This window comes from Ahaetulla prasina, chromosome 1 (genome assembly GCF_028640845.1).
Source record: "Ahaetulla prasina isolate Xishuangbanna chromosome 1, ASM2864084v1, whole genome shotgun sequence".
NCBI lineage: Eukaryota > Metazoa > Chordata > Lepidosauria > Squamata > Colubridae > Ahaetulla > Ahaetulla prasina.
The window spans coordinates 287,300,888-287,316,693 of record NC_080539.1 but is presented as its reverse complement, the minus strand read 5'-3'; the positions used below and the strand labels follow the sequence as shown (position 1 = coordinate 287,316,693).

Below are 15,806 nucleotides of genomic sequence, written 5' to 3'. Positions count from 1 at the left end.
ACCCTATGACTATCATTAAGTGTTCTACCTTAGGATTCTTGATGAGCGTATCTTTTCTTTTATGTACACTGAGAGCATATGCACCAAGACAAATTCCTTGTGTGTCCAATCACACTTGACCAATAAAAAAAATTCTATTCTATTCTATTATTTTGGGGTGCCAAAATATCAGACACCTACTACCGGTAAATGACAGCAAGGAGAGAATAAGAAAATCTTTAGCTCTCACTCTGAAGTCTGTTAAAAAACATAATATCACCTTATGAAAAAATTACTTTTAGCCACTTCATGAAAAGAACCGTGTAATTTTCTTGACACCAATAGGGAACAAAATTAAATTCAGGTTAGAAACATTTCCCCCTAAAATGAAAAACGACTTTAAAAATTAGGGTGTAAAGTTATATGCATTGGCTGAATTTCCACATTATCTTAACCTGTACTGTGGTGTGCATGGTTTTGTTGAAGCATTTTGTACAAGTCCAGCACATTGTGGTTTGTAAATCATGATTTATGATATGGTGTGTGAAACAGCTATTATAATTTAATAAATGAATTGAAGAACTTGCAGTTTAGCACAAGTGCTTATATTTAGCCATTGTTACAAAATAATTTCAATAAAAACTTGTAGGTAGATGATTTCACAACATTTCATTTTTATATAATTATTTCAATGATCAGAGAATGTTTTTATTTAAACATTTGATCTGCACATAAGCAAAAGTATGAATACAGCAAACTGTGGTTGATTTGAGAAGCTGTAGTTAAGTGAATGATGCCTTAAATATATATATATCCTGTCTCATTGTGCTAAGCCATAAATTTTATTTAACCACACACTATGCACAAAACCATTAGCCTTTTTTGCTTCAGCCCTCTGTAAACATCCTTCAACTCTGACCAAGTTAAGACTGGAAAATTGAGGCTTTTTTTAAAAGTAAAGCGAAGCAGATATATTGCTCTTGTTTTCTTTGTGAAAAGGATATTATTAAAAAAAATCCTGTACCAAGTCTATTTAATCAGGGCAATACCATTTGAAATACTATTAATTTCACCAACTGATTTGGGATGCATTTCTATACAATTTTAACCAGAAAATTATTAATGAATGTAGTTTCATATGTGATGTTTCATTTTTTTTACTTTCTGCTGCTAAATTTGAGGAAATAAACAGCAACAAGTAACTAGGATCTAGTTTTATAAAAGTAAATCAGAATACAATGCAATTCTTGTTTAAAACCTATTACTTTGGCCTTTGCAGAATGAAGTGTTTCCAATTCAGTGTCAAGATAAATTCAAAGATAAGCAAGGCTAAAGCTACCTACCCTACCTTGCCTGTTATCTAAAAGCTGCTGAAAACAGTTGATTAAATTTGCCCATTGTCACTACGTCTCTAGAAAGCCTTTGCCCAGGAAGCCACACTTCTGTTCTTCAAGTTGTTCTCCGAGTGTGAAACTACATAAGTTAAGGTCATTGGTAACCTTAGAATATCATTAACTGTGAAGTCAGAGGAACCAAGTTAAGATCAGAGGTTACTCAGATCTGCAGTAAGCTTGATACAGAATATTAGGCTAGAATTATTTCTCTCTCTCTAGTTTTCTAAAGAGATAATCTAGGGAATATTCAGGTATGTGAGAGTCCCACTGAAATCTGATGACAGAATATAAATACACTTCATTAAAACCCAGTTTCATAGAATGCAGTACTGCAGGCTAACTCACTGCTCACTCCAGTTAGAGTCTGACCGATTCAAGGTTGACTCAGCCTTCCATCCTTCAGAGGTTGGTAAAATGAGGACCCAGATTATTGGGGGCAATATGCTGACTCTGTAAACCACTCAGAGAATGCTGTAAAGCACTGTTAAGCTGTATATAAGTCTATGTGCTTTTGCTATTCAATTGAAAGAGCAATTATTTCTGAATGAAATGTTAGGATCAAACATAGCAAATAGGAACCAACGAGGACAAAATGCCTATCACTCTGTATTGTTTATGTTTTGGCTCAGTATCCTGCTATGATTGCAAGTGATGATTTGTAGCTTCATGCTATGAGCATTCTAGAATATTGCTTATTCAGTAAGAATACTGAATCAGAATATTTCTTATTCAACTCGTGGTTAAAAGCAATATGATGTCTCAACCAAGTCACTCATACTTCTGAAATCTATAATCCAACCCTTATTATCCCTTATGAAGCCGTTTTTTCCACACCTTGCAGCTTTCTTCTCCCTTTCTTCTCTGCTTTCCAAGTAGCCCCTCATTTCTGAACCCACTGTTGTTGTATCATTTGAAATGATCATCACTGATCATCAAAGCATATGCCCGTGATTCTTTCGGAAAGGTACAATTATCTGAGACTTAAATTTTGACACAATGGCAAGGAAGATGAATCATCTGTTAAGCCGCCAAAGATGTGATCCAGTTGAGATTTCTAGAAAGCTTTAAAAAAGATTTTGGGATGTTTATGGCACTGCCTTTTACCTTTACAGATGGTTTTAAATGTATGCTGCCACTGCTATATTATTTAAATGTATTTTCATTAGGTGAAAAGAGTCTGAGGCACTGCATCCGAGTAAGCTACAAAACTCATGCTGACATACACGCTAAAAAAATTACACAGTTAAATTCCATATTATCATGTAAATGGCAAAAGAAGCCACATGGGAGCCTGTGCTTTGTGCTGAGTGATAAAAAGCTGTGAGCTATAAATAAGAGTTAAATAAAGAACCTTGTCAATTGAAGCTGTGGAGGGAAAGAGACTTCTAGGGCTTTTGTAGGGTTTGAGGATTATTTATTTATTTATATTTCATATTTCTAAACTGTCCATCTCCCTCAGAGATTGTAACTTAGTTAAGCATTTAAGGGTTCAGTATTTAACTAGGGCTACCATAGCTGGGCTGCAAAAATATGGATTTCCACTAAAATAGCAGAAAAGAAATACACAAAACTCTTAACTCGTTGCCACCATCTAGAGATTGTCCAGAATTTTGCTTCTCAGATGTGATGCCCCTGTTTAAAAACACCACAATATTTTTGATTTCTGAGGGAATTATGATCACAAAGGTTCAAACAGATCCCACCATTGAAAAACTGCTTCTTGGAAGCCTGCAATTTACTAGAAGCTATAGAAAGAACCCTTTTTATTCTTTCCAACCTAATGAAATATTACACAGAAATTATGTAAAGGAGCTCAGGATTCTGTCCATCAGTCAGCAGGATTAACTCTGTGAAAGTGGAACAGAACAGTAGCATATCTGGTGTGGAGGAAAAAGCTGGCAAAGGAGAGTTAACTCAAAAATGGGTAAAATATGCTGGGGAGCTTCAGAGAAAAACAATCCAGAAAAAAAAGTTAAATACCCTTAGTTCATCTCTGTAGGAGAGGCACTGAATCAAAATGTTGCTGATGGTTCTATTTTAAATTCTTCGTTCTTTACCTCTTGGTCAACAGAGGGGAAAAAAACTGGATTGGAAAATTTTCCAGGAAAGTTTACTATGCAAATTATTCCTATTAACCTATCCACCCCAATATCCATAGATTGCTCAAATATTTAGGCTACAGTATTTGATGTGGGGGAAGGAAAATTTTTCTGGCTTACATCTCTCCGGGTCACGTGACCTAGAGAAACATATACACAACCTGCCCTGTGTTTGCCAGGGTACACATATATATAACCAGAAGATGCCCTGCAAGGGGAGAATAGAAATGCTTCTGTATTCCATTACACAGACAAAAATATACACACCAACTATGTATGACCATTGCAGATAAAGAACTGGAAAGAATTCCAGAACTCATGTTCTACCCACTTATTCTACCTTCTTACAGAATTCTTTCTGCCTCTGATCTATAACACTATATATGCTCTAGAAGATCTGAGCCCCAATATTGTTTCTGATACATAGCATAAGTTATTAATCCACACCAGCATATCCATATACAAAAATTTCTTTTAAAAATGCCCTCAACTAATTAATTAAAACTCAGAGGACTGTCCTGAAAAAGATAGAACTTCCATTCATAAGTGCTGGATTGAAGTCCTGAACCTTAGCAAAAGTCATGATACTTTTAATTTTAGCTTCTGTAGGTACCACCACTAAAGTCAAAAGAGAAGCTAAGCTAAAACAAAGTCCTAAATTATTATTGGCAGAGATTTTTCATTTGTAACTCGTTTGCCAGAAACCAAAATGGAAAAGAAATTAACAGCTGTTGAAAATTGCTTAGTCAAAAATATAGTGTTTTGATAGTTCTGAAGGACACGATTTTTACACCAGTGAAACAGTCAAGAGTAGGCTGTGCTGAAATTTGAACTGATAGAATCAAAACAAAGCAGGATAATTATTTTCTAGGAACCATATTGAAGGACACTTATACAGACCAGTAAAATCTACAATGTGTGTGTTTTACATAGCCTGTGGTGTTCATCTGATTTTGAATACTTTAATGCAGGAAATCCATCTACAAAAAATAAGTCTTCTCCCTACTGTGTGGAATAACTCTATCACTCACTCTATTCCATTCAAATTATGGAAAAAGAAAGACTTCATAGAACAATGAAATCCAAAACTTGGATACAAAAGAGGCAAAACATTAACACATCTTTACTGAAATATCCAGTTCTTTAGTGTATTACAGAAAGGCTTAAGAACATATATCATGTACCTAAAATGCAGACTTTTTTTAAATAACAAGATTTTGTATGTATATATATATATATGTATATATAAAAAGAAAGTAAAGTGCAAGAAACTGATTTTCTCTTCTCCAAATTAATGCATCAAAATTTACTACACTGACAATACTATAAACCTGGAAATCCCTCCCATTTTATTATACAGTAGTGGGTTACATATAAAACAGAAATGCTGTGGAACCACTTTTTCCACCCCCCAAACTGTTAAGTGACTTTTCTGCACACTTATTACAACTGTTGACTTTGTCGCTGTCCATGCTGGCTGGAAATTCACTAGAAAATGCTGTTCTGTAAGTGGAGCTACAGTATCTAGAAATTAAATTAACTGTTATCTGGACCGTTGTTTTTTTTTAAAGGGTGTGACAAAGAAACACAGTAGCTCTTGATGCCCACTGGAAGAACAAGGGAGGTGGTTCATTTAAATGCTGACCATAGCTTTTGTACAGGACCTTTTAATTTCAATTGTTAAGAGAAGCTCTTAACATCCATTAAGGGAAATGACACAGTGACATATAAATCTATTTTTTATGTATAGATTATATCAAAGGCATGAATCATCTCTTAAAACTCAGCTATGTTTCTAACTCCCGGCTACTCAGCATCTTTACAGCACTTTCAACAAAAACTGCAGATTGGGAAGGTATTTTTGACCTTTTCTGTAATAGGCAATAGTGCAGATCAGGGATAGAAGGGGGCATTGTTACATCTAATACTTAAAAACTGGTGGGGGTGGGGTAATGACATTTTAATCCAGCTTTAATATGGCACCCTCCTGTTGAACAGGATTACAACTTCTATCACCCTTGGCCAACATGCCAGCTGGGGCCTGGTGTAAGATGTGGTTCCATGCATCTTGGAAGTTCCCAGGGTGCAGAAGGCCATGTGAGTGCATCTCTCCCAAACATCCAGGCCTCCCCAAGGGTCACAAGTGGAGTGAAATTGGCAGCAAGGCGCTTTTCCTTCAGGAGCTGGGAACTTAACACTAGGAGTGTCAGATAAAGAAGGATCACATTCTGCAGATAGATTCCAGGAACAAAGTATCTGAGAGACAAGAACTAGTTCAGCTACTGGCTATTCATCCTCACAAAACAGAACTCTGAATTGTGTTCATTTTTAGCTGGGTTTGCCACATATTCCTCTGTGAAATCTCAGGAACATTCTGCGGGAAGAGGTTCCTGTCAATCCCCAAAGGGGAGGGGGATTTCCCAGCCTTGATTTCCTTCAGGGATATTGATCCCCAGGCCCTTGAATAGCGGGAAAGACCCCCTTCAGGTGTCCTTCTCCCCATTCTTGAATCTCTTCCGAGTCTCATAAATCCGGGCGGTTTCGCCAGCCAAAGAACATCACGGAGCGGTGGCCTTGGCTTTGCAGTGCAAAATGTGCTTATGGACAAAGTCGATACGCTCCTGGAGCATCTGGGCTTGCTGGTCGGAGAGGAAGCCGAGAATCTCGGCCAGGGGCTCCCGAGTCCGGTAGAGCCTGAGCAGCTCGGACGCCGCGTTGCGGAGGCGGTGCAACTCCCGCACTCTCTGGGCGGTGCCCTCGCGAAAGACACAGACGGAGCGCAGCAAAGGCTCGTTGTACTTGTCCCACATGGCGAGCAGCCGGTAGCCGTGCACCAGGCCGGCCTCGTTGTCGAGGAAAACCAATCCCCCGTTGGGGGCCCGGTGCAGGTTGCTGGTGGCCCGATGCATGACGCGCGGGTCCCACTGCAGGCTAAACAGGTTGCTGACCAGCCGGTCGAAGTTGGCCGTGAGATAGTCGAAGAGAATCAAGTCGCTCCACTGCACCAGCTCCACCAGCTGCGCCTGGCTGAGGCCTCTCAGCTCCCCCGCCGCCAGGGGCTGCAACCTCCGGCCGGCCGCCGGCGCCCCCGCCTCAGCTTGCCAGGGGGCGGGGGCCACCACGTCGGTCAGATTGTCCACCCACCGCGCCAGACTCACCACGGCCCCCTCGGCCCAATGGGAGCCGCGCAGCTCGTCGCGCACTTCCGCCCACTGCCCGCCGCGGGCTTCCACCCGGGAGAGAGCCAGAGGCGGCAGCCGCTCCTGAATGCCCAGCAGCCCGGCCAGGTGATAGGAGAGCGCCTCGCCCTGGATCTGCTCCGGGTTGATGCCGTAGCGCACGCAGGCGCGGCTCCCGTCCGATAACCGGGCCAGCCGGTTGGAACTGCGGCCACAGCCGCCGCGCTCCAGCGACACGACGCGCGCTTCCCGGGCCGCCCGCAGCCACGAGGCGGTCTCCTCCGCCGAAAAACCCGGCGGCACCTGAGCCTCCAAAGTCTGGCTCCAGAAAACCCCGCCGCGCACCGGCAAGAAGGGAAACTGCTCGTCGGCTCCCATGGCTCCTTGCCTCTCCCGCCGAGGGCGAGCCGAAGGAAGCGGCGGCTCCTGCCCGCTTTCTCCCTGGCCCTCCTGAAGCTCCGTCGACTGTCCCGGGAGCGTGAGCAGCGCTCGGAAAGTTTTCTGGGCGGCTTGGAGGCGACTTGTCTGGAGGGGAGGGCTCGGTGCTGCCGGCGCTACTTGGATGCTGCCGAACGCCGAGTCGGCTCGCTCCTGCGGGAAGTTCAGTTCGATCGTTCTCGGGTCCCCGATCCGTCCGCTCCACAGCCCCGCCAGGGAAGCCAAACCTAGCAGCCAGAGCACGGCCACGGAGCCCAGCCCGGCCAGACCCGCTCGTTGCATTCTCCTCCCGCGGCTGGTGCTGAGCTTGGAGGCTGCCGCGATTTCAGTCCGCCGCTCCGGGACTCGGTAGCTGCGCTACCCCGCGGCTCAGCCGATCGGGGCTGCCTTGGTTCATGGTGGCTGCCGGTGGCCGGTTCCAGATTCCGGCAGGAGCCTGCCTAAAAGGCTGGCAGGGAAGATCCCGTGTAAGGAGGAGGAGGAGGAAGAACCCCGATTCCGGACGGACGCCCCAGCTTCGGCTGCGGGGCCGGTGTCTGTACACAGACCCTCTAGCGATTGAAATTCACAAGAACCGAGACCACGTGGGGGAGGCGAGGGGGAGCACAGGGACCCAACCCACCGCCCAGCATGGTCTTCCACTTAAAGCGGCAACGACTCGTCGAGAGGTGGGCCCGCTGCTGCCCGATGCCTTTCCGGGGGCTGGGGGCGCTTCCAAGAAAGCGGGAGAACCTTAGGCACGCCCCGAATGCTGAAAAAGCCCTTCGGGATCTGGTGGAGGTGGGGTGTGTGTGTGTGGCGATGATGAGGAGCAATCTTGGCGAAGGGATGAGATAGCCGGCCGGCCATCTCCGAGCGCTCCTCCCTCCTCCCATCCGGCTTGGGAAGCACAAAGGATTCGGTCCGTTTAGAAGAAAAGATGGGAGAGAGAGAGAGAGAGGCACATTGTGCTGCTGATTTCAAAGAGCTCTTTCTTTGAGCGGGAACAGAGTAGGAGGCAGCAGCACGGAATGGTGGGAGAGAAATATAGTCTGGGCGGCAATCTGGGGTCAGTTCATTCGTAATGAGCAAAGGCACCCGAAGGTTGCTGCGGAGCGCTTAAACCCTTGATTTAAGCATAAAAATCCCGTGCGGGTCCCCCCCCCTCAAAATCCCCCCCACACACACACACTCACACACACAACCCTGGCTGATGTTTCTTTCCTCCTCTTAGCCATGCAAATAGACACGTTTGAATTCTACTTAGCATAATCGGGCGTTATGCATTACTTTATGCACGGACGCTTCGATTTAGGATTGTAGTGAAATCGGTAGGAATATTTTATCCCTTCTCCCCCTCCTCCCCCACCCGGTTTTATCCACCGTTGATTTTGAAGAACCATTTAAGGCATCCTTGAGTGGGCAGAAAATAATACCTGCGTGAAATTTGCCGCTCCCAGTTGCCAATCCCTTGCCTTATTCTACTTCTGTTATTCTCTGCTTCAAATCACTGGCTTTCATCCAAGTTAGGTGACATATGACAAAACGGAACAGATTTTACATAGCTCAAGGCTGTCCTTGGATGGTGCCAAAATGTGGGGGAAAGTGCTGCGGAAATACCAGTATAAAGAGAGACTTATTAAGACTGCCTTGTTCTTAGAGTGGGAACCAGATAAAGGCAAATAAAAAACAAACACAACCCCCCTCCCCCCAAAAAAACAAAAACAAAACCCAAAGGGGTATTGCAGGAAAAAGAGGTTGCAGTGGCTTGTTGTGATGATCTACAAGTGGGGAGTGGCCCCTTTTCGGTAGGAAAATATAATTTTATAGTTGGACAAGCAGAAGATCCAGACCACTGGATAGGACAGAAGCAGCACCTTTACTTTGCTTCACCCACCCCCTCAGTCTATTCCTCACCATTGAAGAAACAGCTAGCCGGGAAGCAAAATTCAACTATAGTCTGGTTAGCTTCTGTAACATGGAATTGGGAAATGTTTTGTTCTTTATCTCTATCTGTGGCAGTAAGCTTCTGAATCATATTCCTTGTGTAATAAGAAAGCTCTGTTATAGAAGTTTTACTGATATGAATGATTCCATTAATTTAGGAGCACCTAATGGATAGCGATGTGGTGGCTCAGTGGCTAAGATGCTGAGTTTGTCAATCAGAAGGTCAGCAGTTCAGCAGTCCGAATCCCTAATGCCGCATAATGTGGTGAGCTCCTGTTACTTGTCCCAGCTTCTGCCAACCTAGCAGTTCGAAAGGACATAAAAATGCAAGTAGAAAAATAGGGACCACTTTGGTGGGAATGTAACAGCACTCCGAGTGTCTTCAGCATTTAATCATGCTGGCCACATGACCATGGAGACGTCTTCGGACAGCGCTGGCTCTTTGGTTTAGAAATGGAGAAAAGCACTAGCTCAAGAGCCGAAAATGACTAGCGCACATGTGCGGGGGAATTTTTACCTTTATCTTTAATAGAATGGAATGGATCACATGTGGCTTTGGAGCCCTTTCATCCTTTAGGATAAACTAAGGATGCCCCAGTGTCCCTTTTCCATCCTTGGGTGGCATGAATTTATAGGATTTTTCAGGTGGTTGAACAGTGAAGCCACCACAATGCAGTGTCTCCTTGTAGGCAATACAGAAGGGTAACATAGTTGAGAGAACTAAAGGTCCAACAGGAGAAGAATGGCTATGCTCTATTCATCCAAGTCCCACCAGAGAAACTAATGTATTTCCAGTAGTTTCATATCAAGACCTAAATCCAAACTGAAATGGCCCAGGTAATCTGTTTCCTCCAGAGTGTCTATGGAGATACTCAGTCATCCAGGTCATGTTGTCCTAAAGGTGCTTTTTCAAGAGGCAACTGGACTTTCTGATTTTTCTTTGAAGATGTTTCACTTCTCATCCAAGAAGGTTCTTCAGCTCTGACTGGAGAGTGTTAAATGCTGAAGAAACTTTTTGGATGAGAAGCGAAACATTTTCAAAGAAAAACCAGAAAGTCCAGTTGCCTCTTGAAAAAGCTCCTTTGGGTTTTCTCCAGAGGCTTTTGTAGTTGTTGCCCCACTACTTTCTCAACAATCTTCCCAAGAATGGGAGTTTGGAAATAGGGAAAGAGCTGGGTTGGCCTTTGAATGTAGTGTATTCATTTGCAGTGCCTCCAAAGCCCCTGAGCCTTCCTCCCTCAAAGTGACATTGATCATTGCCTGGACTCAACTCCCAATCCCATTCTTAGATGTTTTCAGAAGCCCCATCAGGTGGATCTTAGATCACAAAAATCCTTCTTGAGTTGCAAGCTCCAGGTAACATCACAAAGCATCAGCTTAGTTACATTGCAGTAGTTTCACAAGTATTATTAAAATGTAGATCTATTTCTAAATACTGAAATGTGGGATATATAGTTTACAAATACCTATTAATAAACTAGGTGAGTATCATCTAACATTAATATTTCCTTCTCATTCTGCAGCCAGAGAGCAAAGAAGCTAAAGAGAAGCAATCTATTCAGAAATCATACCAGAACCTAGGAAGCTCAAGACATTTGGAATAACTTACATGCAAATGATATAAGTGCATGCATTCAGTTGAGGCTGGAGATGGATGACTAAAGAAATCAATTGGTTGATTGTCAGGTCAGTCTCTTTTTTAATATGTCTAAATCCAGATCTCAAGATTACACATTAAACATCAGAAGTATAGGTAAAGCCATCATTTTAGCATCGTTGCTGCACAAATGAAGATTGGGTACTTCATGACTGATCATATGCAGATATTCTAATTTATGATTGTGCAAGGAGGGGAAATAAACATCAATCATGATTGTGAGTGATAGGTAAGTAACAGTGTCCAGGGGTTAAGTAAGGAATCTTCTAGCATTTATGATTTTGCTTGGACTTTTTTTTTTTTGCTTTATTATTCCTAAATAATAGGCACAAGAGATGTCATAAAAACAGTGCTTTATAATACTGATGAGCAAATTCCAAAGATTATATCAACTGAACCACAGAATCAAAATATATTAACATAGAATTCGGAAATTTTGAGTCTATGAATGGAGAAGTCTTTCCTAAAAGAAGATGCTTGAAGTTCTAGTCAACTTTATTTTACTTCTATTAAAGATAGGCTTGGGAGATATATTTTGCTGGTACTGTTGTTAAATAATTCGGCCTTAGAAACCTTGCTTTGGTCTTGTAAATCATCCAAAGTTCTAGTATCTCCTATCTGTAGAGCTATATTTCTATGTTTAATTTCTTGGAACTGTGTTCTCAGTTCAGTGAGACTTGGTTCTAAATAAGATAGTCTGTATACTGACAGCTCCATAGGAAATTACACAGACAAAGCTATTTCTTTTTCTCTTATGCAACATAAACCTTTTTTCATTCTAATACCCTGATTCTCCTGGATATTATGGATAAATCACACTGCACTTCTGATTTCGACCAGGGACAAACTGAAATAATATTTTATCCAAAATAAAATTCTGCCACTTATAACAGTGATATCTTTTCTCAGATCAAAGAAAATTGTATAGTAGTGGTTGTTTATTAATGGGCCAAGTCCAATCTGTTACATATACAGAAAAAACATTCTTGTTTTGGCCATTTTCCTCAATGCTCAACAGTATACAATTGCTAGGAATGTGCTATTAATTTCCCATTAGCAGTGTCATTGCAAGGTAGTTACAAAATGGCAGTGATACAAATTTGCCAATTATCAGCAGTCCAAGAATCTTTCAGCTTATTTGGTTCACTGATGTGATGTTCCATTTTTGAAAACTTTTATTCACTTTGTCCATAAGGCTTATAAATGAGTGAGGTATCATGGCAACCCAGCTGGCCTTCAGCTCATCAGAAATGACATGCTAGATTTAGCCAATTTTCATATGGGAAATTTATAAATTCCTGGGATAATTTCAATTGCATATGATATAATGTAATATTGTGATGAAATCATTAAAGCATCATCCCTTTGTGCTGTTTGTCAGTAGCATCCCTGAATACAGAAGCAGGTTCCCCAAAATCAATATAATAATTGCTAATATTGGAATTTAACTGACGTTTAATCCAGTTGCTGTTACCGATAAAAATGGTCCTCAATTTGATTACTGTAGAAAGCTTCACTAGTCTTCAAGCAGAGTATGAACTATCTGCAGTTGAATTTCCTTCATCATTGATATGAAAATTGCATTATCGCTTCTCCCTGTCATATATTAAAAGATATTAATCCACTAAACCTAATTCATTATTTACACAACTAATAAAAGTGTTCAGTGTTTTTAATATAAAACGACAAGTTTTATAGGTAATTGGTCATCCATATTGTCTTGCCAACATTGAGGGCTCCACCAAGTGGAGAAAAGTGGGAACATACAGAGTTTGACAGAATTGAAGCTTCACATATATAATTTTCATAATCTTTCAAATACTCTGATTAGATAGATTATTATCCCCTGAGAAGAGATAGAAGAGTGGAATGCAGAACTTATTTTTTAGATGCCAGATGGCTTGCTTACCACAAAGGTAGAGGTGATGGTTTCATACTAAAAATCAGGAACCTGTAGCCATTTAATTGTTCTGAAATACAATTCCCAGCATCCTTCACCATTAGATATGTGGGAGGACTTCAACTCATCCAAAAAATTCTACTGTCACAGTAAAGTCTTTCAGTTGGATTCCTTGTGATCATATAAACATATCCATGTTTTGTTGGGAACCTTATGGAAGTGCCTTGCATTTTACTTCTCAGATCATCTTATTGTTTCTAGGATTGTCTGGTAGTCGTCCATCTATCTATTCATCAAGTTGATACTGTTTAGTTTTTGAGATTGTCCAAGATTGGTAAGCGCCTTCAACTGTTCTGGCATGTTTGCTCAGCTTTCTTTCAGAAAAGAGTGAAGAGGGTTGCAGGATGACGAATTATATTGTGGTAATATATTGGATGTTGAATTCTTTTATTTAGTAAATGATTAAATCCTATATTTCCAATATAAACAGTGGGGAATAACATCACTAAAATGCATGATAACATTAAAAACCATGATTAAAACATAAAACTGAAGGAAATAAAACCGGATCCATAAAATATGAAATTGACAACATTCATCAGTTTAAAAATAGCCTTGGCAATGGCAGTAATCCAATCCTCTATTTTAATGTAATACTGTTTTATATTATTTAGCACAGTGTAATGTGAAATCATTAAGAAACATATTTCAATTTGGTATGGAAAGGAAAAGAAAAGGAAGAACCCCACTTTTCTATCATGCAAAATGCAAAGAAACACTCCCTTTCTAGGTAGAGTTAATGAGAAATGGCATATTTCTAACCAGCAGAACTGATCCCCCCCCCACTTCTTGATTATCAGTAGAGGCAGTATTTTAGTTTAATTGCAGCACAAAACTCTGCCTCCAACAATGTCATGCTTACTCCACCTGCAGGCCAACAGTAACCTCGCCATTAATTTCTGTGTGTGCACAAAATAAATTAAAAGTAACAATAGATAATAAAAGGATTTTTAAAACCAAGATGAGGTCATTAAGGAGTGCCTTTAAGAGTTTGCCTTTTTCTTAACCAAAATGGAAGAGACAGAAGGAGATAAGAAAATTATTCTATGAGCATGGACGCTGTACTCCAATTTATCTCCTTTTGTAAGGTGACATGTTGAAGGAATGGCATGTTTCTTGGGGCAGGGATGATCCCTGGCAAATAAGCAAATATTTTAGTTGACTCACACACACCCTCCTTTCTGACTGGTTCAAGAAAGATGCCCTGTAAGTAGCAAATGAGCTGCATTTCAAAAGTGATCTCTTTGGAGTTGAACTGACTCCTGATGATTTCATATGTGCTGTTTTCTTGTTTCTCACATTTCAACGAAGGTACTTGTACTGTTAACAGTCACACTTCTTTTCACATTCAATTTTATTCGCTGAAGTGCTATTATTTCTTTAGTGCTACCAATGTGCTAAGTGCTGTTAGTTATGAATTATGTTGTCATTCCTGTTTATCCCTAAACCTTGGTTTTTCCCGTGTGATGCCAAATATATACCAAAATCTTGGGGTTTTATTTCCTCAATCTGTAGCCCTTCCCCTACCATTTGGAATCTGGTATGCAACTGACAATGTTGATAGCAAATCATAGTACCTGGTGAAATCCAAATTTTTTTACTACCGGTTCTGTGGGCATGGCTTGATGGGCATGGCAGAGGAATGATACTGCAAAATACCCATTCCCTCCCCCCCCTCCTGGGGGAAGAATATTGCAAAATCTCCATTCCCACCCCACTCTGCAGCCAGCCAGAAGTTACCAGTTCTCTGAACTACTCAAAATTTCCGCTACCAGTTCTCCAGAACCAGGGGTGAAATCCAGCAGGTTCTGACAGGTTTTGGAGAACCGGTAGTGGAAATTTTGAGCAGTTCGGAGAACTGGCAAATGCCACCTCTGGCTGGCCCCAGAGTGGGGTGGGAATGGGGATTTTGCAATATCCTTCCCCCAGGAGTAGGGGGGGAATGGGGATTTTGCAGTATCCTTCTTTCCGTGCCATGCCCACCAAGCCACGCCCACAGAACTGGTAGTAAAAAAATTGGATTTCACCACTGTCCAGAACCTGCTGGATTTCACACCTGCCTGGTAGTCACACCATTGAGTGTCCTATTATTTATTCTTAAAATGCCCTGATATGTTTGTTTTTTTTTAAAAACCATGTAATGATGCAGAACTATGCTAGAAAAGATGATAAAGAATGTAGGTTTGAGATGGAGTCTAACTAGTAATAGATGAAAAAGAAAGTCTGCCTCCCTTTGCAGACAAATTATGCTTGAAAATGTTGAAAGCTCAGAACCCCTGCTGGAAAAGAATTATTGCCATTTAATATGTACAACAAATTAAATCTAATATGTGTATAAAAATAAAAGAACAGAAAAGAGCTTCATCTTTGTCACTATGACTGGCAATGTCTTTTATGTTGAAGTCAGGTCATTTTACTATAAGGTAAAAGTAAAGGTTCCCCTCGCATATATGTGTTAGTTGTTCCCGACTCTAGGAGGCGGTGCTTATCTCTGTTTCAAAGCCGAAGAGCCAGCACTGTCTGAAGACGTCTCCATAGTCATGTGGACGACATGACTAAACGCCAAAGACACACGGAACACTATTACCTTCCCACCAAAGGTGGTCCCTATTTTTCTGCTTGCATTTTTTATGTGCTTTTGAACTGCTAGGTTGGCAGAAGCTGGGACAACTAACAGAGTTTTTACTATAGGTAGTCCTTGATTATGGTTGGTCACATAGTCAAGCCAGATGTTTAGACTGGATTTGACATCATTTGACATAGAGTCCTTTCAAGGACCTGGGATAAGTAGATATTGTGATGTAATGGTACTGTTGCAGGTACTGTTCCATATAAATTTTGCAATTGACTGATAGTCATTTTGTCAATGATGATTAATAATAATAATAACTGAAAAAATCACCAGTTGCAAAGCACAACTTTACTCAGAAAAGCTTAATCCTGTGACACATAAACACCATCAAACTTCCACATCTGCCTACCTCAGGTCCTTGGGAAGGATTCAATAAGTAGAAAAAAATGCCAAATTCAGTCCAAACATCTGGCTGACAGTGCAATGAACCATAATAGTAAGCATTTGCCTGCAAGCAAGAACTGGTGGGACCATAAAATAGATGAAGTAATAAAAAATGAAGAAGCTGAAGTGCTCTGGGAGTTTAGAATTCAAACAGACAG

General features: G+C 41.2%; 1 protein-coding gene across 1 annotated transcript; it reads right to left on the bottom strand.

Moving 5' to 3' along the window:
• Positions 1-610: 610 nt before the first annotated feature.
• On the bottom strand, positions 611-7,887 carry FJX1 (four-jointed box kinase 1). Its single transcript, XM_058161666.1, has one exon. The coding sequence runs from the start codon at positions 7,369-7,371 to the stop codon at positions 6,031-6,033; it is 1,341 nt and encodes a 446-aa protein (XP_058017649.1). The 5' UTR covers positions 7,372-7,887; the 3' UTR covers positions 611-6,030.
• Positions 7,888-15,806: the final 7,919 nt, after the last annotated feature.

Coding starts and splice junctions, on each gene's coding strand:
- FJX1 (XM_058161666.1), bottom strand. CDS start 7,371: ATGCAACGAGCGGGTCTGGCCGGGCTGGGCTCCGTGGCCGTGCTCTGG.